Raw genomic sequence first — 23723 nt, 5'->3', positions numbered from 1 at the left:
AGGCTTTCATGTTGGGGGGCCTCGTCTAGTCCGGCTGTTGCTCGGTCGCTGACGTGAGGAGATGACGGCAGACCGTGCGTTCAAAGTGAAGGAGTCGCCTTATCTCGCGCGCGCGCTAAAAGAAAAAGAAGGTGTCGATTTCACGCTACTACTACTGCAGAATTCGAAACGGCGACTTCAGCAGTGTCGATCCCAGCTCGATGTTGTTATCTCCCAAGCGTCCGTCGCGCACATTGCCCAAAGGGGTCCCTCTCGCCAAGAGATGCAAGGAAGGGGAAAGGAAAGGATGCGCCAGGCAACCATTGCTTGTAAAGCTCTGTCTCACCAAAGCTGGTACATTGTTTGCGTCAGGGTGCCTGCCCATCGGAATATTATTTGCTGCTCCCCTGATGTTGTCGCGAAGCAAGGATCAATCATTGCATGCAGAGGACGAGCGATAAGACCTGTAAGTGCTCGAGTGAGGAAGATGCAGGGAAGAGTTGGCTCTATTCGCCGAGTGTCCGGGTGGTCTGCGGTCGGGTCCGTTTGGGAAACCATTGATGCGACGGATCTTTCATTGCTGTTGTAAATTGGTCTTGCAAGAGGTCCGATCATGAAACAGACCTCTCGCTGATCGCCGCGGAGGTGACGGCTGCCATCGAAGATGAAAACCAATCTCCTCCGGTCGCTCGGCTCGTACCGCCTATGCTGCTGCCCTCCCGGAGGACTAGCTCGCCGAAGAAACCTTAGCGCCAATTCCACGATCACTGCCGTTCCCCTGTGAACCCCTCCCAAAAATTTCAACCCCCCTTGGCGACGGAACACACGGTCGTCATCTTGTGTAAAGCGATTGCGTTCTTCTGCAGGGTTTTTCAAGGGCGGACTGTGCAGGGCGATGACGCGCGACAGCGACGTTGTCGTCTTTGAGAGATAAGGACTGCTCGACATCGCTGTGGTAGCTTGTGAGAAGGTATAAAGGTGGGCACACTTTCCTGCAACCACCCTTGTCCATCAACACATCTCCCCTTTTCACTTCTCTCTTTTTATTCCCCGAGTCCACCGTTACACTTCACCCCACCCCCTCCCTCAATCTACCACATCAAGATGCGCTTCTCTTTCGCCGCTGTCTCCCTCTTCGCGCTCGCTGGCCTCGTCGCTGCCGTGCCTGTCGGTGAGTAAAGGTACGCCAGAGGACTCTGGGAAAACCAAAGCTTAATCGACTTTCTCTGCTGTTCCCAGAGAAGCGCTCCGTCGTCACGGAGATTGGCAGCCTCATTAGTGGTCTCGAGGACGGCCTCGGTGTCACTGCCCTCGAAGACGAGCTCGACAAGCTCCTTGGTGGTGGTCTCTCCAAGCTTGAGGAGACTCTTGGCGTAACCTTTGCCGAGAAGCTTCTCAAGCTCTCCAAGGAAGGTGCCAGCCCCGGCGACCTCCAGACCATCGGCAAGGGCATCTACTACCTCGGTGCGTCCTGTCTTGTCACTACGCGCTGCATTGCTCGCCAGCTAACAGTCAATCCTCTCCCACTGCAGAGGAGGGCCTTGGTGTCAACGCTGTTGACGACTTCCTTGACAAGGAGACGGGCGGCGCCATCACCAGCATCGAGAAGGCCCTCGGCGTCACTGACATCGAGAAGGCTCTCGGTATCGAGGCTTAAATTATACCCGTGTCAGACCACCATGTGCACAACTGGATTGAGAGCATCCATGCTCTCTCCAAAGTACTGACATTACTGCCTGGAACCCTTCTTGCCCCCACCATCACTCCCCCCCTACCCCATCGCACCGTCAACCATCAGACGGACATAGACACACTCTCACTTGCTCCCTCATTTTCGAGGCGATTGCCAGAACCACCTTCCCTCTAGTTGTAGTAACAAATGAGTCAATAGACCTACACCCAGTCAGCCTCATCGTGTGTGAGTGAGTCTTGCGCTCGTCTTCACATGAAGCGAGCAATGTAGCGATCGATGGCCACCGGGTCTACCACCGGATACAGTAGTGCCGGGCTCCTATGACTTTCTCGCGTGGCCGGACTCAGCCAACAAGTCGTGGCTAGGGGATCAATACAAAGTCGCATATCCTCGTCTGAATCGCTTTGGGAATTTTGTATGTGGGGCCGAGGAAGGACTGCGTTAGCGGTAAACGCGGGCAGCCTTCTCGCACGACGAGAAAATGACCGATCTGGCTCTTCGTCAGCTTTCACCGCTCCCGACCACGTCAGCAGCCTCATATCCGAGACCATAAAAGTCAAGGGAGGACCGCCCTTCCTTTACCCCACAATCCTTGCCCCCATCAGATTGCAACAAATCGCCGCAGCAGACAGAGCTAGTCGACATTCCTTTGTGTCTGTGAGCGAGGGAAAGATCAATTTTGTCGCTCTACCTTCTCGTCAACGCTTTCCACGATGGTATCAACGACTGACCTCATCATCCTCGGTAAGTAGCTGTGCGCAACGACACGCGACTGCTGCTCACGCCTCTGCCCAATCGCAGGCCTCGGAGGCGCCCTGGCTGTCCTATATCTGTACCGGGACTCGATCTTCGGAGGCAAGTCTGGCGAAGCATCGTCCAAGCTAGCCAATGGATTCGGCAATGGCGGCGGCGAAGAGGAAGGTAGCAACGACTTTGTCAGCAAGTTGACATCCCAGGTGAGTGCCTGGCCATACACACACGTACTCAATGCTTCTTTCGCTGACACCATCACACCCTCTGCGACTCAGAATAAACGCATCGTCATCTTTTGTGAGGAAGGCGCAACAAACGCTCGCAATCGTTCTCTCGCTGACCGCATATCACATTACAGACGGATCTCAGACTGGCACAGCCGAAGAGTACGCGGTCAAGATTGCCAAGGAAGCCAAGTCTCGATTCGGCACTTCGTCGCTCGTGTGTGACCTCGAAGAGTACGAATACGAAAAGCTCGATGCCCTGCCCGACAATGCCGTCTGCATCTTTGTCATGGCCACCTATGGCGAAGGCGAGCCCACCGACAATGCCGTCGGATTTATGGAGTTCATCAAGGAGGAGGACGTCTCCTTTTCTCAGGGCGACCGCCTGGACAACCTCAAGTACGTCATCTTTGGCCTCGGGAACCGCACCTACGAACATTACAACGCCATCGGACGCGACCTCGATGCCCGCCTCGAAGCGCTGGGTGCCCATCGTATTGGAGAGCGAGGCGAAGGCGATGACGACAAGAGCATGGAAGAGGACTACCTCGCTTGGAAGGACGGCATGTTTGAGACCCTCGCAAAGGAAGCCGGCTTCGAAGAGGGCGGTGGCGGCGAGGTTCAGGACTTCAATGTCACTGAACTCGAGCATCCCGACGATGACAAGAAAGTCTACAAGGGCGAGCTCTCTGCTCGTGCCCTGTTGGGAACCAAGGGTATCCATGACGCCAAGAACCCCTTCGCTGCGCCCGTCAAAGTGGCCAGGGAGCTCTTTAGCGTCAGCGGCGAACGGTCCTGTGTCCACGTCGAATTTGACATTGAAGGCAGCGGCATCTCTTACCAGCATGGTGACCACGTTGCAGTCTGGGCCAACAACCCCGACAGGGATGTCGAGCGGATCCTCGGCGTGCTGGGCTTGAGTGAGAAGCGAAACACTGTCATCGAAGTGGAAAGCCTGGACCCGACGCTGGCAAAGGTGCCATTCCCCGTTCCTACTACGTACGAAGCCGTGTTCCGCCACTATCTCGACATTTCTGCCCATGCTTCGCGTCAGGCTCTCAACATGCTGGCCAGTTACGCTCCCACCGACGCTGCAAAGGCCGAGCTGGAAAAGATTGGCTCGAACAAAGATTACTTCAACGAAAAGGTGGCCAGCCGATGCCTCAAAACAGCCGAGGTCCTTCAGGCGGTCGCCGGCGATGACCTCCAGGCAGACCCCAGCAAGGCGACCGTGTGGAACATTCCATTCGACCGGATCATGTCCTCGATTCCACGATTGGGCCCACGCTACTACTCGATTTCCTCGTCCCCGAAACTCCACCCCAAGTCGATCCATGTTACGGCTGTCGTGCTGCGCTACAAGCCAAAGGTGGCTGGTGGATCGACGCCCGACGGGTATATTACCGGCCTGGCGACAAACTACCTGAGCCTGGTCAAGCAACAACTCAACGAGGAGTCCGAAGACCCTCGTTTCCAGACGCCAAAGTACGACCTCAAGGGACCGCGTGGTGCCTACAGCAAGGACGGCGTCATCCGCACCCCCATCCACGTCCGTCGCTCCAACTTCCGCTTGCCTACGTCTCCCAAGATCCCCGTGATCATGATTGGGCCTGGAACAGGTGTCGCGCCCTTCCGATCATTTGTCCAGGAGCGAGTAGCGTCTGCTCAAAAGTCAAAGGAAAAGAACGGGGCGGAAGCCCTGGCCGACTGGGGCAACATCTACCTCTTCTACACGTCGAGGCGACGCAAGGAGGACTACTTGTACGAGGAAGAATGGCCAAAGTACGGCGAAGAGCTCGGCGCAAAATTCAGGCTCGAGACGAGCTTCAGCAGGGAAGACTACAAGAGCGATGGAAGTAAAAAGTACGTCCAGGATCTCCTGTGGGAGAAACGTAAAGAGCTGGCGGAAGACATTCTGCAGCGAAAGGGTGAGTCTTTCCTTCGTGCTTCCCATGGGTACAGCGCTGACGATGGCATCGTCTGTCTTAGGCTACGTCTACGTCTGTGGTGCCACGGACATGTCGCACGACGTCGAAAAGATCTTTGTCAAGCTCTTGGCAGAGGCAAAGGGCGGCAGCGAAGAGGAAGGCAAGAAGGAGGTCAAGATGCTCAAGGATCGGAGTCGCTTCCTGCAGGATGTCTGGAGCTAAACCCTTCCCCCTCTACCTCCCTTTGTTTCCGCTCCTTACCTCCTCGTGCATCAGTATTGTCGGACTGGTTCGGGATTTAGTCTTGCCACCTCTTTCGTACTCAAATGCTCGCTCCCCTCTAAAGATGGCCTTCAATATAAAGAATCGATAAAGAATCGAGGTCAGCACGTTTGTGTCAACTAGTGTGATTTATGGAGAGTCTGGATAAGGATGGCCAGAAATGGGTGAAAAGAGAAGAGGAAGCGTCAGGGAGAGATATGCGTACAGAGGGGGAGGAAAGAGAGGAAGGGCCATCCAAAAAGTGAACAATTCTACATTGCCAATTCTGCTTGCAATGCCTTGAGCTCCGCGTCGTCGTCGTCTTCGGGGACCTGTTGCCGTCTGCTGGTCTCTCCATTGACGCGACTCGGGCCGGCCGTGTTGGCAAGAGCTGGTGTATGGGCTGGGACGTGATCGGCGCCCACAAGACGCTCGTTGAGCTCCTCCTGTTCCAATTCTTCCAGCTCGTTCTTGAGATCGTCCTGTCCGATTTCAGATCGACAAGTGAGCGAAAATAAAGAAGCAAGGGAAAAGAGGATGTTGCTCACCTCGTCAATGTCATGACCCATCCCGACGGGGTTGGAGATTGCGTCTGAGATTTCATTGGTGAGGTCCATCTGCTCCCGGATCGAGTCCATTGTCGAGTCTACCTTGTCGATGTTGAGGCTACCGTGAATATTGCGGAGGGCGTCTGCTCCCTTGCGCATCGCCGTCATGGTCTCGAGGTTCATGTTGGCGCTCTCGATTGCATTGACTTGCGTCTCGAGCGTCATGCGCGTCCCGGCGATGCGGTCCAGCTCATTCTCGTACGCCTTCTTCTGTCGCAACGCCGCTTGCGCAACTGGACGAACCGGCGCGCACGCGCCCATCGTCAGCGCCGTGATCCCCAGGCAGCAGTTGGACGTCAGGAGCCAAAGTCACACTCACCCCGCTTGTTTGTCGTGACATTTGCCTTTGCCTTTTTTGTCTCGTCTGCAATCTTCTTGTTGAGATGCTCTTCCTTCTTTTCAAGCATCAGCAGCTGCGATCGCAGACCGACGATGGCCTCTCGCGCCGCATTGGGATTGTCCCGTTTACCGACCAGCCAAGAGGTCCAGCTCGACATTGTTGCGGCGGAGGAGGTCGGAACAAACGATGAAGGGGTGCAAATAGAAGAGATGTCGGTCTCACAATCGAGGTGAGGAGGTTATCGAGAATGTGGCGCCGCTAATCTCTCGGGCTCCTACAACAGTGCTGCTGTTGATGCCTCCTGCGTTGCCTCAGCTCTCTTAGGTCCGTGCGAACGATATCACACTTTGAGCAAAACCACTACAAACACCAGCCTGGAGGTTCGAAGGTGAAGGCGAGGTTGCCGCTGCTGTCGCGGCAAAGAGCTGAGTAAAGAGGACTGAGAAAGAGGCTTGAACTTGTGGGATGGGAGATCGATGTCCAAATCCAGGCTCGCGATTCACTCCACGCAACATCACGTGCGCGCACAACAGGGCGCTCAGCCACAAGAGAAACCACACTCAGCACCGTCCGTTTGACAGGACATCGTCGTCTATCACCTTCATTTGTTAATTTCGCGCCACACTCTGTCTGAGTCAGCCTGCTACGATAAGGGAAAGGGGAGACGAATGGTGACAAAGGAAGGAGGAGACAGAGAGCAGTGAGAGTGAGAAAAGGGGGTGACGGTCCCAGGGAGCTTTCTTTGAGGCTTTCTTTCAATTTTCGGTCATTCGATCGATCACAGCAAGGGAAGATGAGAGAGGAAAGAGCGGGCCCAAGCGAGAGAGAAAAGAAAGGAGCGCATCGACGCGAGATGGAGCGAGCGCGCTCATTGCTGCTTGCACTCTTGCTGGTCGGCCTGGCTGCCAGCGCTGACGGCCATGTTCGCCGGGCGCTGTTGCCCATCCTCGTCCTCGTCGTCTTCATCCTCGTCGTCCTCGTCGAATTCATCTTCAAAGTCGTCATCGTCCATTTCATAGGCCGTCGCCTCGCCCGTAAAGTAGAGAATCGAGTGAGGAATGATGCGGTCCTTGAGGTCCTCACCAATTTGGTAGTCGAGCTCGAGGCGCTCATCGAGCCTACAAAGATGGGTCAGCATGCATACCTCTCCCTCGCAAGATGGGGACGGACACTCACTCCTCGAAGTCGGCCTCCTCCTCCTCCTCGTCGTCGGCACCGGCCTTGGGGGGCTTTGGGGGCGTGAAAAAGTTGAAGAATGATTCGACGGGCACTGATCGCTTGACAGTCCTCGTCTGGTTCGTGTTCTTGTTCCTCTGCTTCTTTGTCTCGATCCGGTGCGTCAGATCCTTGTCCTCGAGCCATTCAATCTTGTCGCCCTCTGCGTGGTCGTACACAAGGTCGCCAGAGAATCCCACCTCGTCCTGGTAAAAGTATGTCTTTGTGAGAATCTTGTTCTTGAAGAAGGTGTTGCGCGCCGAGTCGAACTCGAATTCGAGCTTAAAACCAGCCTGGCTGCCCGGGAGGTACGACATTCGAATGTCAATGAGTGCGCGCAGCGCTTCCTCATCTCGTTCCGTGATGAGCTCTGAGAGCGCGACGTGGTTCTTGAGAGCAGTGAGCCAAAACTCGGGAATGCCCTTCTCGGCGTCGGCGGGGACGGGGGCCGAAGCGAGCGACTGCTTCTCCTCGCCGTCAGCCTCTTCGTCGTCGTCATCGTCGTCATCCTTGGCGCTCGCCTCCCCAGCCTTGACCTCCTCCTCGCTAGGCTCGGCCTGGCCTTGAACGATGGCGGCCCTGCGTTGGTAGAGGGGACGATACCTCTCTGCGTACTTTTTCTCGAGCTCGAGAATCTCCTTTTGGAACTCGGCCTCGATCTTTGTGTGGTCAACATGAACGCCCTTGAGACCCTCGACGCGGCGCTTGATGTGGGGTGGCAGCGACTCAATGTAGCCCGACGAGCGGCCGACGAGGCCAGAGAGCTTGTTCTGAATCAGGCCGGCCAGGGCGGGGTTCGCCTGCAGCGCCGCGGCGGCGGAGTCTGCAAGGTGGCGACGATGTCAGCACCTCTGGACTCAAGCCATCCACGGCGCCGCGATGGATGCAAGATGATTTTCAGTCAGATTTGCTGAACTCACCCTGAGCAGCGGTCTCTTCGCCCTCCTCGCCAATGGTGCCCACTGTCGGGCGCGAGAGGGCCTCTCTGGTGAGTGGCGCATTGTTCAGAGGTGTATTTTGGGGCGTGGGTGCCGTGAACTCAGACGACTTGCCGCCACTGTGTTGGCACCTGTCAGCTTTCATCATCCAGTGGTCGCTCATTTCATCGCCCAAGCTCCTCCCCGCAGCAGGCCGCGTTGTGATGGGGAACGTGGTGCACGTCCCACACAGTGGCCCTGCGAAAGACGCAATCCCAACACTCACGAAATGGGGACGTTGCTCGCCATCTTTGGCTGACTTATCCACGCTCGATGGGAAGTGAAGAGCGGGGGTGCTTGTCGAAGCGGTCAAAAGAGAAAAATAAGAAGAGAAAGGATATGGACCTTGTCCTTGGTCAAGTGGTGGTCGAGAAGAGAGGTACCTTTGAGCTGGGACAGAGAAAAAAAAGTTTCCAGGGCGACCTAGGCAGGAAGGGAAGGGCACGCGCCTTTGCCCTCTCGGCGAAAACCAATACAAAATTTGGTGCGTTGCAAAGGTCGACGACGCGTTGGGATTGCCTCACCGTGTGTCTTTTGGTCCCTCGTTCCTTCACTGGGTGGACTCAGCATTGCCTTTTAAAGAGGCACTTTGTTGCCACGGAGGGCTGAGAGACGCATGATAGAGAGTCTCGACACTCCTTTTGGTGACACACAGGCTTTGAGAGAACCTCAATGTGATAGACAGAGCGCGCTCTTGCGGGCAAAGTGGGGGCGTGGCCAAATACAACAATCGGGCCCAGTCAAAAGTTAAATTTTGAGCCAGCTAATCAATCCCAACGGGCGCGACCTCTCTTCTCCACTGCCTATGGACAGCATAGCATGATGAATTGACTTTCAATCAAAGGGAATCCGCCTCACTCCCACCCCTCCAACGCCCTTTTCCTTTTCCTCCTTTGCCGCCGCAAAGGCGCTCGGAATCGGTATGCCACAGCAGTCGCCCCAGCCCGCGGCTTGCCCCTCCTTTGGCTTGGCGTGAACGTGACCGTGCTCGTCCTCATGCGCCTCGCCGTCTTCCTCGCACTCGTCTTCTGCCTCACCATCGACTGCCCTCGGAAAGCCCAGAAGGGAGCCAAAAAAGATGTGCTGGGCGATGGGCAGCTTGAGCAACACCTCGGCGCGGTACATCTTGATCATGCCTTCATTGACCTTTGCCCATGTCCGCACACCTGAGATATCGTCGAGCATGGGCGAGTGCCATCGCAGCGAGGCGGTCTTGATCTGTGTGCAAGAAAAGAGTCAGCAGGACGGAGGGAGAGTGACTAAAGGTAAGCAGACTTACGCTGTTAATAAAGTGAATGCAGGAGAAATACATGTAGTCCTTTGAAAACTCTTCGAGGATCTCCGCATCGTGGATGGCCTTGGGTCGGAGGTATTTGTGGTCCCTGAGCTGCGCACTTCCCCACAAAAAGGGCAAGAAATGGTAGTCGTCGAGACCCCAAACGCCGTGGCTGCCAGCGGGCTCGAGCCAGTAGGTGCTCTGAATATCGCGCATGACCTGGACGTAGCGCCAGAAAACTCGCAGGACGAGAGCTGGTGCATCCCTTGACAGGTCGAGAATATTGAGCTTCACGAGACAGAGCCTGCTCTCTGACAGTCAGCAATCGTTCGTTTGTCGTGAGACAGTCTATTGCACTCACAGCCAGCAGACAAAGTTGAGCTCCATTCCGCTCCCGTAGTCGATCCTCTTTTGGTTTCCCCAGCATTCCACAAAGTATCGCTGAATCTCCTCGATTGCGTCGTGGCTTTCCCCTTGCGATTTCTCTTTGCCCTTTCCCTCGATGCGCTGAAGACCGGGTATCAACTTGTGAAGCTCCCTGCTCTGATCGCTGATCTTGGCATAGAGGGCCCGGAACGCGGGATTGCCAAATCGAGAGCTCGACGAAGTATCTGGTGGCGTCTGCTTGACGAGGTCAGACACATGCGAGAGGATGTCGAGAATGGCCTTGATAGGCTCGCTCTCGTCGATGGGCGTCTTGGTCAGCGTCTTGCCCACGACGCTTTCGTTGCAGTACTGAACGAATCCCAGGATCTCGCCAAAGGCAGAAGAGCCTTCGAAGCGCTCGAGGTGCTGCGGCGAGACGATGCGCTTCTTGGGCGGGACATATTCGATATTGTATAGGTCAGCGATGGGCCCAGGTGGATCATAGATGGGAACGGGGGGCTGAGGCTGAGCTTGAGATTGCGGCTGCGCAGACGTCTGGTCTCGTGACAAGTCTGCTGCAGAGCCGGAATTTGCTCGGAGCTTATTCGCAAGCAGCTCTCTGTCCACGCTTGTTGTTCGAGCCAGCAAAGGGCCGCTTAGCATCGTAGTAGCCGGTGCCATGGTAGACTATGGTGTTGGTCTCGCGACTGCAAAGGTCGTCGAGAAGGTGGCGACGGACACCCCGGATAATCGGCCGAGGACGCGTCTAGAATTTTTGAGATTGCCCTCCTTCAAAGAATGTTGTTGCCCGCGCCCTGTGCGGGAGCCACGGAAGCTTATTAAAGGAGGACTCACAACGTCGACGACGATAAGGAGAAGCCCCGACAAGGACGAGATGACACAAGACGAACCCCAACCGCTGATCATTGACACGGACCCGGGCGTGGACGACGTTCTCGCCATCGTTCTCGCCCTCTCCCGACCGGACCTGGTGCGCTTAGAGGCCATCACACTCAACTTTGGAAACACGACGCTGGACTATGCACGCGACAATGTCTTGCGCCTCTTCAACGTTCTCCACGCCCACGTTCAGCAAGAGGGAAAGGGGCAAGAAGGTTTGAAGCGCTCGCTCTCCGGCAGTGCCTACCGGACCATCTTTGCCTCAAAGGGAGCCGAAGGTCCGATTGGCGGCGAGCAGTTCACCGCCAGCTACTTTCACGGTCGCGATGGCCTGTCCGGTATCAGCCAGCTCCATGGCGATCCTTTCGCCACGTCGAAGTCGATCCCTAGCCCGTTGGTGGAAGATGCGACAAAACCAGCGCACGAAATCATTCTCGACATTCTCCGTAATAATGCCCCAGGCACCGTGCGGATTGCTGCTGTGGCACCTCTGACAAACCTGGCGCTCGCCTTTCAGAGCGACCCAGAGACATTTTGCAGGGTCGGCGGTATCAGTGTGATGGGTGGTGTGCTCGATGGCCCGGGCAACACGACTGCGACGAGCGAGTTCAACACGTACGCGGATCCGTTCGCCGCCAAGGTTCTGCTCCACGATGCCCCCTTGCACCCTGTTCTCCAAGATGCCAAGCGCAATGCTTGCGGCTACACGGGCTCTCTGCCCATCGAGCTGCTGCCGCTCGATATCACCCGCAAACACACAGTACCATACGCGCGCCTCTGCGACGACGTCGACCAAAGAGGCGGCATCCTCCGAAGCTTGTCAGTCTCCTAAATACTCTAATATCGTGCTCTTGTTCCAGGCTAATCGGTGATGAAACTTCAAACAGCTACAAAGCCATGTTGTCGCAACCTCGAAGGGTGACCAACTCTCATGCACCCCCAGGCTCGCCATTTGACCCTAGGCTCTATGACAATTTCGAGGCCCACGATCCGCTGGCAGTGGCGCACGCCATGTTCACGCCGTCGCTCTTCTCCCGCCGCAACGGCAGCCAGCAGACAGAGGGCGGATGGAAGACGGAACAGGTTCGATTCGGCATCGAGACAGTCGGCGAGCTCACGAGGGGCTACTGCGTTGTGGACCGACGAGGGCTGGGAAGCATCAAGCTCGGCAAAATAAAGCCGAATTCGAGCGCTGCAAAAGACAAGGGCAACGGTGACGTAGAAGTTGAGAAACCAACAAGCGGGCAATGGGACGTGGTCGTAGCCAGCCCGGGACCAGCGTGGTTCGCGGGCATCTTTTGCGAGGCTCTCTCCATCTGAGTCTGGCCATTTTTGGGACAATGAATTCAAAGTACATATGACAAATACTAGTGTAGTGTAGCAACTACATCTGTCAGGCGGCCACCGTCAAGCGGTGAGACCCTGAAGCAGATCCAAGTATCTCCCTTTACGATCTGGGTCGACCTCGACGAGCCTCTGGAGTAAGTCTCTTGTCTCTTCCGAAAGGCTCTTCGCCCTTTGCGGGTCATGGCCCTTGATGACCGTAGAGAGCATTGATAGGTTATGTGAGAGCGCCCGCATACACACTGTCGCAACGTAGAAAACGGTTAGTGAAAGAAAAGCCGGAGATAGGCGAGCAATAAAGAGCCTCACGCTTGCTATCAGGCTCCAAATCAACGAGCTCTCGTACGACTTCAATCTCTCGCTCAAGCACGTCTTGGCTTGCCTCTTTGTCGATGAGCCATTCGTGGTAGATCCAGACGCTCTGGTCGTCTGGATCGGTAAAGAGGGCCTGCTTGATAAGGTCAAACTCCTCGTCTCTTCTCTTCCTCATCTGCGTCGCGCTCAGCGACTCGGCCTGCCAGACGAGTGGTAGAAGAATGGACCGGCGGTGCCAGGCCGAGAAGTTGGAGAAGTTGGTCTCGATCTTGGACAGGGAGTACGAAAGCTCCTGCCGGGCGAGCTGGAGTTGCGTCCGTCTGCTGTCAGGAGAGAGCTCTGGGGAGGTGAGGCTGTAGGGGTATAATGGTAGGTCTGGTGTCGACGAGGTGGTAGAGGACGCAAGGCGAGAGAAGATGTAGCGACGATGCGTCCATCCGTGAACTACGGCGATCAAAATGAGCATATAAAATAAGGCCAGCCTCTCCGGCGCCAATGCAGTGGAGCAGACTCACAATTCCTAGGATCCATCTCGAGCATCTTGTCGACCATGGCCAGCTCCCTCTTCCACTTTGTGCCCGTCTCATCTGGATACTCTTCGAGGCACCATCTCCTGTGATTCCAGATCCAATAGACCTTGGGATGGGCCCGAAGCGCGTGCGTCGTCAGTTCCAAGTCGTCTTCCAGCAAGCTTCTTTTATAATCAAGCGACGGTCGCCTCTCCTCTTTCCCATCGTTCCTCTTCGATGCGGAGGCCGCTGACAGATCTTCTTCAATGCGCACAGAAGCGAAAAAGTCCTTTTTTTCCTCCTTGATTGGCACCGTTTCGCCCTTGAAGAGCTCCTTGAGGACGTCTCTTCTGAAGTTCCATGCTGTGTAAAGCTCTGGACTCAGCGTCAGAATCTTTGTCGTGGCCGCCAACGAGTCCTGGCTGTGTTCCTTGCGCGACTTGAGCTCAAAGAACCTCGACTGCACCTCGAGGTAGGCCTGCAGCTTCGACGCCTCCTTTGCTTTCCGTGCGGCCCGTGCTTCAGCCGTCTGCGACGATCTGTCTCGCCTGACGCCGTGCATGGTCTTTACCGCCTCCCTTTGACGAAAGAGTAGTGATTGCGGTGTCGCGCACAGACTTTCACCAAAAAGAAAGTTGGAAAGCGCCACAAAATATGACGCGTGGACTTCGGGACTGAGCGATGAGATCAGAGAGGGGCCTGGAGGGGGCGCGGCCATGGGCGTTTCTCCCCACCTAGCATCACGAATCACATTACGGCGTGTCTGGACACCTGCAACCATGGCTGAGCTCTTTGACTCGTACGCATCCGACTTTGCGCAGCTCACTTCGTCCATCACGGCCAAGCTGGATAAGGAGGTGCCCAGCCAGGCGGGCGAGGCTCGCAAGGCGACACTGCGCAGGGCCGATATGGAGGCCGACGAAGCCGACGAAATCCTGAGCCAGATGGAAATCGAGGTCAATGGCTTCCCACAAAGCGTCAAGTCAAAGTATGCAGTGCAGCTTCGCGGGTACAAGGCAGAGCTGGAGAAGCTCAGGAGGAGTGTAGTGAGTTTTCTTGGCCTGGCACTGAAACTGGGCCCTCCTCCCCTTCCTATATTGGCATTGACTATCGTCTCTCTCTCTCACCAAAGCGCACCCAGGTGCAGAATGCGGGCGCTGGCGGATCCCGATTTGACGCTGCACTCGAGGCCGATGGCGATGTCGAGTCAGGGAGGTCGTCTTACGACCCACAGGCTCAGCGACAACGGCTGCTCCAGGGCACATCCACCCTCGAAGACGGCTCGAGGCGGCTACAAGAGTCGCACCGCATCGCACTCGAGACCGAGGATCTCGGTGCAGACATCCTCCGGGATCTCAGGTCTCAGCGCGAGCAGATCGAGAATAGCAGAGATACGGTGCGTTTTAGGGATTCGCCTCCTCTGCTCTTCTATCATTCCACTTATACAGCCATCTTCATCTCTCCTTACAGCTGCGACAAGCAGACTCGAACATTGACCGATCCTCCCGGACGCTGAGCAAGATGATCCGTCGGTGAGTCCTGCCATATCGTCCGTCTCAAGTCGCCCAAAAGCCCACTCATTCTTCCTTTGTGTCCTCCCTCTTTCTCACCCCTCCAACGGATCTCGCTGGCCGTTTGGATGAATCTAACCTCCTCGAACCGCTTTCTAATCCGCCAACAGCGCAAAGCAGCAGAAGCTCGTCACGATTGGCATCATTACTGTCTTGGTCCTCTTGATTTTGCTGATTCTAGTGAGTTACTCTCCTCAGTCTTCTGCAGGGCAACGCATCGCATCACAGACTAACCAACTTCCTGGCCCCCTTCTCAGTACGGCAAGTTTTCATAGCAACCGCTTTAATGTGTCATACCAGCGGCAGTACGGCGTTTGTCTTGTGTACAAACCGTCGCATTGCTTGCTCTCTTCTTGATTCGCGCGGCTACGTGTGTGAATGCCATCTATTCGTTTCAGGGTTATGAGGCGACTGAAAGGGAGAGGAGATGTGGGACAGAGAGTGGACGGTGACACAGGGTTGCGAAAGACAAAGAAATACAGGATGTGGATTCTCGTGTACGGAAAGGCCGCGAGACCTTTGTGCTGCTTATGCCGTTGCTGACGAAGCGAAGGGATGATGTGACAAGTGACAAAGACGGACAGATTGAAGATGACTAGTACTCGCTCGGAAGCACGCCGAGCAATTGATGACCGAGCGGACCTCTCTCGAGCGACATGAGCTGGCGACTATACCAATCATCGGACTGAAGCCTGGCGCGGATGCTTGCAGAGTTAGGGGCATGCGGCTGTTTAGCGTGCTGCTGTACGGTGCCCTTTCTAAACGACGAAGACCTGGCGCGCTGACCGCGTTGCGAAGAGGTGCTACTACCGCTGTTTACCGACCCTTCCACAGTCATCAGCATGGTTGCTGCTGTTGGTGAGACTGTCCCAGACATGGGGAGAGCGCCGGCAGTGTTGGGACGAATGCTGGTGTGCAGACGAGGCCTCCTGCTGTCGGCATCGGCCGTGGAAGGTCGAAGACTTCGGCCGGGTTTGGTAATCGACGAAGTCGAAGAGTTGATGAGGTCCCACGAGGGGATATTGATGTCTGCGGTATCCTGGCTCTGGGACCACGTCCTGCTGGTCCTGCGCACAGGCGTCCTCGGTGACATCGTGTGACGCTTGGAATAGGACGTTGGCGCAACTCTGGGCGGTGACGAGACCAGTGTGACTTCGCCGACCTCGTCATCTTCTTCTGCAGCCCTCGCAAACCGACTCTGTGGGATCGGAGTGTTGCTGGTAAGGGACGCCCCCCTTGTCAAGCTCGGGTATTCTTCGGCACCTTCTCGCACTGTGCTCCGCATGGTGGTGAAGCGCCGAACACCGAGCGACGGAGCGCTGCCCACCGTCGAGGAGTTGGTGTTGAGGGCATCAGTCATGAGGCTCGATATGTCCAGCCGGTGCTGGTGAGGGGGGCCCATTGCAGGTTTCGTAGGCGTTTTGGGTACGTAAGAGAGTTGCTGTTGTTGCTCGTTAATCTCATCAGGATCCGGCCCGACCTCTTGTTGTCCTAGGGTGGGAAGAATAGATCCTTCCTGCTGAGCGATTTCCTCGTCGACGGGCCCGATTCCGCCATGGCTAGACTTGAAGGATGACGAAGCTGCGCTGAGTCTCCGCAACGACAGGCTCACAGTTTTGGCCGCTCTCGAAGCCGACCTCTGGCTTTTCTTGCTTCCTCCCAGGCCAAGCCACTTGAAGTCGAACCATTTCTTCAAAGACTTGTCCGCCTCTGACTGCTCACCGCCCACCTTCTCCAGTCCAAAACTCTTCTCCGAGTCATCTCTCTCCATTGCTCCCTCTTCTTCTTCCTGCTGCTCTCCTTCTCCTTTCGAAGGCTGAACGCGGGTGGCAACAAATCGCCTCTTCATCTCGATGAGGACCTCGTGCTCGAAATCCTCTGCCTGTCGACCGCGCATCAGCATCATTTGCGCCTTGGCAAAGAGAGTATAGGGCGTGAAGACGAATGGCGAGGCGGCGTTGGACTCATCGGTGGGCATCACGAGGCCTGCGCCCACATTCTCTGTCGTGGCTTCCTGCTGTGTTCTCGAAGCGCTGCGCTGATGTGGACCGTGACTTGATGACAAGCTGGAAACGTTGCCCGAATTTGACGTAAAGGTCGACATGACTGCATATTCTCGATCCTCGGGCAGGACAGCCTGGACCAAAATAATCTCGGCTGGTGCCGTCGAGTCGTTCAAGCTCGACGGCACTTCCAGGACCTCGGCACTGATCCTAGCCGTCTTGACGAGGTTCGGATAGAACCTGACCGAGTTGTTGAGCGCATCGAGGGAGACATAGAGGGCAGTCTGGAAGCGAATCATGGATTCGAGCAGCTCTTCTTCGGCCAGCATCTCTTCCTCCCTTTCTTGTTGCTCTTCGTCGGTTTCTTCTCGGTCCTGATCGACCGGGGTCTGGCGACTTGCGAAGAGTTGCTTCTTTCGCTCCGACGACCGCACCGAGTCCCGTTCACACGCCTTCATCGCCTCGTTGAGGGGCAGCTGATCGAGCAGCCTCAAGAACGCTCGCATGGGCGGCGTCAGGCAGCTGACGTCTGGAAGCCGGTACGAGGGAAGCTGATGACGGGCAAAGTCGTACACAAGCACGTCGAGGCCGCCCTGTCGGCTCGTGGAGGGTCTGACCCCAAACAAGCCCGCATACACACCGCCAGGTTGCACGACGGGTCGGATGCCTCGCCTGGCATAGACGCGAAGTGACTCAAGTAGCGTCTCCATCTCATCTTTGACGACTCCGTGTCGATCTGCGAGCACGCCTGCGAGGAAACGGGTCTCCGTCATTCTGTACCCTCTGCTCTTGTATTTGTCGGCCGTGGCGCCCACCGCAGCGCCTGCTTCTGCACCAGCGCCAGTCCCACCAGTGTTTCCGGGCGATGTTGCTGCCCCTTCCAGGGAGGTGTGAGGGAGCTCACGAACGAGGAAGATTGTCACACCTTCATCCTCCTCGTCTCCCCTTCCAAAGATGCTGACGGTTGCTTCGAATCGGCTTTCTTCGTCGTCTTCCCCTCCAAGTTCGGCACGTCCCGTCGTTTCGCTCGCCTTCTTCCTCCCCAGGTGCATCTCGTCAGCATTGTAGCCGGGCAGTCTCTTGTTGGCCTCGACTTTGGCCGCTGCGATTTCTGCCGCCCTCTTCGTGCCTGTGGGCAGGACATGGTCGTAGAGCACGCCGACCTGGTCGAGAGATACCTCGAGCTCCTGCGAGAGCTGATGTGCAGCAAAGATGACCCGGTCTTTGAAATCGACCAGCGCCTGCCGCTTGTCGTCCGCCGCCACGGTCGAAGCAGACGTCGGGTGCCTGTTGGACAAGCCTTCAAAGCTGACGCCTCTCCTCGACGATTCGGTGGACAGCGGCTGCTGTTGCTGCTGATGCTGTGCAGAGTCAATCTGGAAGAGGCGCTTGGCGATGGCGCCGAGGAAGGGCGCGATGATGAGCCAGTCCCAGCTGACGAGGTAGAGCCACTGGAAGGTAGGGCTGCGCTTGTCCAGGGCATCGAGGACCTCGGCCTGGCGGAGCTTTGTCTCGAGAACCACCATGGGCATGGAACCGTCGGCCCTGACGAGCATTCGACCGGACCGATCAAAGGTAGCCGATGCAACGACAATCTTGCGGGCCTTGCGGCGAGTCTCACGGTTCACCAGCACGTCCGTCACAGCCAAAAAGGTGGAAATGACAATGTTGAGGCCGCACATAACTGAAGTTTGGCGGCTTTGGTCAGCCTTCTGGTAGGGACCGACTTTGAGGTAGAGGAGAAAAGACGACTCACTGCCAATGATAAGCACCACAATCGTGTTTCGCTTATTGCCCATTGTGAGCGAATCGACATTGTCGAGCTGATCACGGCGGACCTGGTAGCTAGTGCCCCATACTCCCATGTAGTGCATACCGCTGACGGCGGTGGCGAGGATGAGGGCACAGACGAGGCGCTTCCACCAACTATTTTCCCAGTGTGCCTGGTAGCGAAAGAACATCGACAGGGCCACACTGGCTCCGACACAGGCAAGGATGATGGAGACGACCGTCTGGGCAGGGTTGTAGATGACTTTGAAGTTTGCGTTGAACGAGGCGGAGTAGTGCATCAGTGCGACGATGCAGCCAGTCAAGGTGCCGCTCGCGATGATCCTCCAGAGGCTGTACTCGACGGCCTGGTCGACAAAGACAAAGGCCAAGATCAGGGCGATGCCTGGAACGATGAGGCTGAAGACGGTGAAGCCCGGATTGAAATTGATATACCAGCTGACACCGGGTGCCGGCTCCAGGCTCATGTGCATCCCGATGAAGTGCATACCCCTTGGGTCCCGATCGCGTCAGCTCCTTGAGGTCAAAGTCTAACAGTGACCAACGCGCAGAGCAGCTCACCAGATGCCCACGAAGCTCATCGTTGTGGCAGCCAGGACAAGGAGGAAGATGTTGCGTGCACCCTTGTTGCTTGTCCGCCGCCCAAGAACCAGCAGAGTCGAGTAGGCACCCAGGATCGCAACGGCAATCGAGGCGACAATGATGCCAGGATTGAAACGCTGCGGCACAGCATGATTGGTGTAGTACTGGGCCACTTGGGTAGAATCTGATCGAGAGAAGTGAGCAATCCACCGGCAACCACATCGAGAGCAGGCATAGCGCAGAACTCACTCGTCGGATCCACAAGGCCAAACTGCCATGTCGATGAGCCGACCATGATGTCGCAGGACGCCCAGCGCCTTGTTGCTTCGGTGACGGCCCGTACTGAGGGGAAAAGGCAAGGACGAGCGGCCGCAAAGTTGAGCAAGGGTGGGGCTTAAGAAGGGTGTCCGTTCCCGCGACGAACTCTATTTCGGCCCGTCTGTACTGCCGCATCTCTATGTATGTACTGAACAGTACGTAGGACATACAGCTTCTCTCAACAATAACAAGCTCCCATTACAAGCTGCACTACTACGGCTGCCTAACGCCTTGTCAAGGTAATAACTCTGCCCCATGCACCTCGTAAGGGTCCAGCCAAGTCTCGGGAGCACTTTTGCTCTACATGCATTGCCTCCTTGTGACGGACGACGTACTGCTTAATTGATATGAGCCAGGAGGGAAAATTCAACATCCGCTCCACTTCTAACGGCTTTCCTTGCTTCTGGACACCCCAGGACTTGCGCAATTTGGAGGAAATTTTAAAGATGGAAAAAAAAGAGGGTGCGCCACAAAAATATCGATCAAGAGTTCCCCGTCGAGGCCCACCCCCCCTTTGCTTCTTTTGTTTCCCCTTGTCCGCTCCCTCGTAGCTCTCACATACTAGTAAATACTCTTATCTCTCTCTGCGTCTCATGCACGATGTTGGCTCATGTCCCCACACGAGGCGGTCAGCTTCATCTTCTTTCGAGAGGCCTCCTGTCTGGCCACGTACTTTCCTTAACCTTGGTTGGTGGATGCAACCGGATTGGTCCTGCTCCTGCTTGAATTTTGGCTAGCTCCTGGGAGCCTACGACGATCGGACAATTGGTAGACAAACGCCAAATGTAGCGTGCACGTACATGAGTACCGCACGGTCCTGCGTACTGCCGTGCTAGCGAGCTGTACAACGTAACAAGACATACGTACAGGAGACCAAGCCCTGGCTGGCATCTGGCCGAGCCCTCTTTCTCATTCTCCTTTAAGAGACCAAGATGCTCGCATGCATGAATATAAATGACAAAGGCCGGGCACCCTTTGGCCGGATAATCGACCTCTTCAGGATTGCATTTGGCCCGTGGGAACCCAAGCGAGGGGCTCAAGTAAAGCTCGACCAAAAAAAAGGCTCCGCCTCGCCGATTCAGGAACGCCTAAAAGTAATAAACAAATGCCGTTCCAGATCGAGGGAGCCTAGCCTTTCTCGAATAAGGCGCGGCAAGGTAAATTCACTCTCACGCTCGGTGCGACAAGCTACACACACGACACCAGGAGAAGAAGTACTATATATATATTACTTCCATTACTACAAGGAGCAACTGCCAGCTATGCATGTGCGTGTTGTGATGCAAAGCAACATGGGATGCACTGCACTGTGCTGCGCTGCGCGGTACGCCCCGGAGTAGTGTGCGCGTGCCTGCGCGAAGGGGTGGGAAGGGTAGGCTCATGCGAGACCCGAGGCCAGCTTTTGAGCCTTGGACTGCTTGAGCTGGGCCATGCGCTGTCTCCGCTCCTCGCGCTTGCGCTCCATCTCAGCCCGACGCTCTTCACGTGTCATTGCTGCTGAAGCTGTCGTAGACGAGGACTTGCCCTTGCCATCCTGGTCGTCCTCAAACGCATCGTCAATTGCTCCCCAAGCTGCTGTTTCGTTGACGGATGCCCCCGTCCCTGCCTCTGTCCTTGTTCTTACCGCTGTCCCTGGCTCATCTTCTTCTGCCCGTGCTGGCACTGCACCTGCTCCGCCCTCCTCGCCCCATGCCTCCACGGGCTTCTTGAATGCAGAAGCTGGACTCTCAGTACGTTGCACGGCAGGCTGGCCAGTCGATGCTGAGGGCGGCGCCTTTTCCTCTTCCTCCGGTGGTTCATCCCAGGCGGCATCATCAGCTGTTGGGACAGCAAAGGTGTGTGTGAGTAGCTGGGCCTCGACGATGAGGTCATAGACTCACCTGCGCCAGCATCGGCCACGGCGAGGCTCTTGCGCGTCATAGCGCTCAACGCATCTCCCGAAGCGCGCATAGACAAAGAGGAAGAGGAGGAAGAGGAAGCAATCGGTCGAGTGGACAAGGAAGGCTGTGCGCGTGAGGTCCTGTTGTTGCTGCTGCTGCTGCCGCCGCCGCCGCCGCCTGCCCTTGCGCCCATCTTTCGCCGAGCACCTCCCAGCGAGGCAGCCTTTTTGGGTGGTGCCGTCTCAAAGCCAGACCAGTCGGCCTCGTCGTCGTTGACATCCATGAGATCGCCTTGCTTGGACCATGAGGGGGCCTCGCTGGCGGCCGACGTCGATGACGAAGGTGCCGGCGAGGCTGCAGGGACGGGAGGCGTTGAGACGGCAGAGGGCGTCTGTTTGCCGTCCATCGTCGTCGCCGCCAGCGAGGCAGTATCGATGTGTTTGGCAAATGCTGATTGCGTCCATCCTGCCAAGGCCGAGGCGGCCCACGAGCCTGGCGTGGCAGAGGAGCCATTGGCAGAAGCTGTTGCTGCCATGGATGATGCGGAACCAGCCTCCTGCTGCTGCTGCTCGGGAGGAAGGGCCGTGTCGGGCATGGTCTTGACCTTGTCCTTGACACGCTCCATGAACATCTTCATGGCCATGAATGCTTGGTCTCTCACCATCTTTTCCTTGTCGACGAGGCATGGAGCAATGGCGGGGATGATCTGCTTGGCTGCGTCGTCGCCATCGTAGCTCTCGCCCGTGGCCATAAGTGACATGATGCCGGCGACGCGGGCATGGACAAAGGGGTCTTTCATGCTCCTCGCAAAAGCAGGGATCAGGACCGTCTTTCTTGTTTGGAGGTTGAGTTTCGGCGCTAGCCTGCCCAAGAGGATCGTCGTGTTGGTTCGGATACCCGCTTCGTTGTCGACTTGGCTTCTCGCCAGCTGCCGGAGCAAATCGTTGTTGAGAATGCGCTCCGAGAGCTTCTCCGACAGGGGCAGGATGGCTTTGACAGTAGCCTCGCGAATGACGGGTGCCGAGTCGCCAAAGCCAGTGATGAGATTGGGCCAGACGCTGTCGCTGATCCTCTTTGCCTCGAGGCGGTCCATGTACAGCTCCAGGCTCTCGAGCAGCGTCATTCGCACTCCTCGATCGGCACTCGTCCACGCCTTGAGAAGCGGGGCCGAGAGGCTCCGGCTCCATTCCTTGTCCGGCAGCTTTGCCCCGAGTTGGAGCACAAGGGGAAGAATCTTGCTAGCCTGCAGCGTAGGGCTACCCACGTTCTGCGGGCTCGACGAAAGCGAAAGAGCATTGACGAGAGTGGGCAGGACCTTGTAGTGCAAGAATTCGGGCGGGAAGCTGTCCGACGAAGACTTGAGTTGTCTGTGTATAGTAACAACACGATCAGCATACCAAATGTCAGCGTGGAAAAGAGAGACAAGCACATACCTCATGATTTCGGCCCTTTCATCTTCGCGCGAGAGCATGAAGCCGTCGAGACCGCTTGCTACCTTGACCAGTCGATTCTCGGTGAAGAAGCCGCCATCGGCTTGGCCGGCTTCGAGTAGATTGGCGACCGGCAGTCGGTTCTTTGCGTTTGGCACCATCATTCGCCGCACAAGAGCATAGATGGGCGCGGGGACTTGGCCCTGAGGGGGTACAGCGCTGATACTGGGAGGGAGGCTGCCGTTGTATGCTTCGATGACAAGAAGAGCGAATCCGAACGAATCCATCGGGTGTGGCGGAAGGCTTTGGTGAAGAAGGGGTTTAATTTGTGTTTGCCACAGCTGCGACCGACGGTTGCGTCGAGGTACTCACTCCCTCAAGACTCCCCACCCTTGCTGCTTGACCTCTGGAGGTGCGCAGCGCGCAGCGTCGGGCACCAGGCTGCCCTGATTCTGCGATGGCAACGAAGAGTGACAAGATGTTGTCAGCTGATCTGTAGGAGAGGTCAATGGACAAAGTGCGTACGCCGGAACTCACATAGAGAACGGGAGATTCGTCCTTGGGAGAGCTCAGGAGCTCAAATCCGGCCAGGCGCCATTCACCGCTGCTGGCTAGGAAGATGCTCTCCAGCCTGACCAGGCCATGAGTGGACCCGGTGTCGGAGTTTAAGAATTTGACAGCATCCTGTTGGTGTGAGGTGAGATCAGAAGATGATAACGGTGTAGTGTAGTGGTAGCCGCAACTCACAGCAATCTTGCTGAGGCCCCATCCGACCCACTCCGCCCGCTGCTCCGGCTTGGCCTTCATCTCTTCGAGAGCCCTCCCCAGCGGTCTGACCTGCTCCACGACGATGTAGACAGCCGTAGGAGTCTCTGCGCTGTCGAGCAGCTTGACCACATCAGGATGCCGTGTCGTCCGCAACTTCCGGAGTGCATTCTTGGCAAGCGGAAGCACCGACTTGCGCGGGTTGTGCGACGGCACCATTGCGTCAAAGATGAGGATGCTGCATGGCGAGGAGTCGTCCTGTATGCAGACTCGCTCTGGTAAGATGCCCGTTCTTGGGAACAAGGCGGCGAGATTCTCTTACACTCACTCTCTTCGTGCCTTCGTGCAGGCTCCAGATCGTCCTCCCCTCGAACCAGGCTTCGCGCTCGCCGATGTTGTAGTTGGGCAGCGGGCCGCCCTTGGACAGCAGCGCCGTCGCAGCCGTCTTAAAGTAGTCCATTCTCCGGCACCCTGCCCTGCGGTCTTTTTGTTGGGCTTGCCAGTCGACTTCAGGTCTCCTTGCTTGGGCTCTGCGTGCGTGAGCTGCCGGCGCCCTCCAGCAGAAAGAGATCCGTGCAAAGCTGCCTTCTCTCTCTTTCTTGTTAGCGCAGAAGAAGCCTGCTCTTGGATGAGCGTGCGCGCGCGAGCTACCCTCAATTGTTTTATTATTATTTTTATTGCTTTCACTCTTTCTTATT

The 23723-nt window shown here is 56.5% G+C and overlaps 10 protein-coding genes across 10 annotated transcripts; 4 read left to right on the top strand and 6 right to left on the bottom strand.

Moving 5' to 3' along the window:
* The first annotated feature begins 1001 nt into the window (after window positions 1-1001).
* On the top strand, window positions 1002-1837 carry FA10DRAFT_302014 (hypothetical protein). The gene is made up of 3 exons (XM_025525051.1): window positions 1002-1150; window positions 1219-1443; window positions 1512-1837. The coding sequence occupies exons 1-3, from the start codon at window positions 1084-1086 to the stop codon at window positions 1634-1636; spliced, it is 417 nt and encodes a 138-aa protein (XP_025378016.1). The 5' UTR covers window positions 1002-1083; the 3' UTR covers window positions 1637-1837.
* A 262-nt stretch (window positions 1838-2099) lies between these two features.
* Window positions 2100-4961, top strand: FA10DRAFT_275344 (putative NADPH-cytochrome P450 reductase). Its single transcript, XM_025523260.1, has 5 exons — window positions 2100-2416; window positions 2474-2628; window positions 2701-2722; window positions 2784-4577; window positions 4639-4961. The coding sequence occupies exons 1-5, from the start codon at window positions 2386-2388 to the stop codon at window positions 4797-4799; spliced, it is 2163 nt and encodes a 720-aa protein (XP_025378015.1). The 5' UTR covers window positions 2100-2385; the 3' UTR covers window positions 4800-4961.
* On the bottom strand, window positions 4917-6209 carry FA10DRAFT_267250 (Snf7-domain-containing protein). Its single transcript, XM_025521833.1, has 3 exons — window positions 5766-6209; window positions 5387-5679; window positions 4917-5320 (listed from the first exon to the last, which is right to left on the bottom strand). Exons 1-3 carry the CDS (start codon window positions 5941-5943, stop codon window positions 5111-5113), a joined length of 681 nt encoding a protein of 226 aa, XP_025378014.1. The 5' UTR covers window positions 5944-6209; the 3' UTR covers window positions 4917-5110.
* Window positions 6210-6654: 445 nt separating this feature from the next.
* FA10DRAFT_286490 (NAP-domain-containing protein) lies at window positions 6655-8227 on the bottom strand (the record flags this gene model as incomplete). The annotated part of the gene is made up of 4 exons (XM_025524076.1): window positions 6655-6904; window positions 6963-7824; window positions 7922-8058; window positions 8205-8227. 4 exons carry the CDS (start codon window positions 8225-8227, stop codon window positions 6655-6657), a joined length of 1272 nt encoding a protein of 423 aa, XP_025378013.1.
* A 585-nt stretch (window positions 8228-8812) lies between these two features.
* FA10DRAFT_229103 (Phosphotyrosyl phosphatase activator) lies at window positions 8813-10283 on the bottom strand (the record flags this gene model as incomplete). Its single annotated transcript, XM_025518778.1, has 3 exons — window positions 8813-9196; window positions 9258-9558; window positions 9616-10283. 3 exons carry the CDS (start codon window positions 10281-10283, stop codon window positions 8813-8815), a joined length of 1353 nt encoding a protein of 450 aa, XP_025378012.1.
* A 232-nt stretch (window positions 10284-10515) lies between these two features.
* Window positions 10516-11840, top strand: FA10DRAFT_286488 (nucleoside hydrolase; the record flags this gene model as incomplete). The annotated part of the gene is made up of 2 exons (XM_025524075.1): window positions 10516-11339; window positions 11408-11840. The coding sequence occupies 2 exons, from the start codon at window positions 10516-10518 to the stop codon at window positions 11838-11840; spliced, it is 1257 nt and encodes a 418-aa protein (XP_025378011.1).
* On the bottom strand, window positions 11829-13296 carry FA10DRAFT_267246 (protein prenylyltransferase). Its single transcript, XM_025521832.1, has 3 exons — window positions 12695-13296; window positions 12174-12623; window positions 11829-12106 (listed from the first exon to the last, which is right to left on the bottom strand). The coding sequence occupies exons 1-3, from the start codon at window positions 13248-13250 to the stop codon at window positions 11928-11930; spliced, it is 1185 nt and encodes a 394-aa protein (XP_025378010.1). The 5' UTR covers window positions 13251-13296; the 3' UTR covers window positions 11829-11927.
* Window positions 13297-13443: 147 nt separating this feature from the next.
* On the top strand, window positions 13444-14572 carry FA10DRAFT_267245 (V-snare-domain-containing protein). The gene is made up of 5 exons (XM_025521831.1): window positions 13444-13734; window positions 13821-14084; window positions 14159-14220; window positions 14370-14439; window positions 14517-14572. The coding sequence occupies exons 1-5, from the start codon at window positions 13468-13470 to the stop codon at window positions 14532-14534; spliced, it is 681 nt and encodes a 226-aa protein (XP_025378009.1). The 5' UTR covers window positions 13444-13467; the 3' UTR covers window positions 14535-14572.
* Window positions 14573-14631: 59 nt separating this feature from the next.
* On the bottom strand, window positions 14632-19035 carry FA10DRAFT_267244 (hypothetical protein). Its single transcript, XM_025521830.1, has 4 exons — window positions 18882-19035; window positions 18612-18816; window positions 18019-18542; window positions 14632-17946 (listed from the first exon to the last, which is right to left on the bottom strand). The coding sequence occupies exons 1-4, from the start codon at window positions 18925-18927 to the stop codon at window positions 14855-14857; spliced, it is 3867 nt and encodes a 1288-aa protein (XP_025378008.1). The 5' UTR covers window positions 18928-19035; the 3' UTR covers window positions 14632-14854.
* A 1145-nt stretch (window positions 19036-20180) lies between these two features.
* Window positions 20181-23660, bottom strand: FA10DRAFT_267243 (hypothetical protein). The gene is made up of 7 exons (XM_025521829.1): window positions 23354-23660; window positions 23008-23283; window positions 22798-22944; window positions 22633-22712; window positions 22264-22563; window positions 20831-22197; window positions 20181-20768 (listed from the first exon to the last, which is right to left on the bottom strand). The coding sequence occupies exons 1-7, from the start codon at window positions 23483-23485 to the stop codon at window positions 20329-20331; spliced, it is 2742 nt and encodes a 913-aa protein (XP_025378007.1). The 5' UTR covers window positions 23486-23660; the 3' UTR covers window positions 20181-20328.
* Between the last annotated feature and the right edge of the window lie 63 nt (window positions 23661-23723).

This window comes from Acaromyces ingoldii (assembly GCF_003144295.1).
Source record: "Acaromyces ingoldii strain MCA 4198 unplaced genomic scaffold FA10scaffold_3, whole genome shotgun sequence".
In the NCBI taxonomy this organism is placed as follows: Eukaryota; Fungi; Basidiomycota; class Exobasidiomycetes; order Exobasidiales; family Cryptobasidiaceae; genus Acaromyces; species Acaromyces ingoldii.
This window is presented reverse-complemented; position numbering and strand designations above follow the sequence as displayed.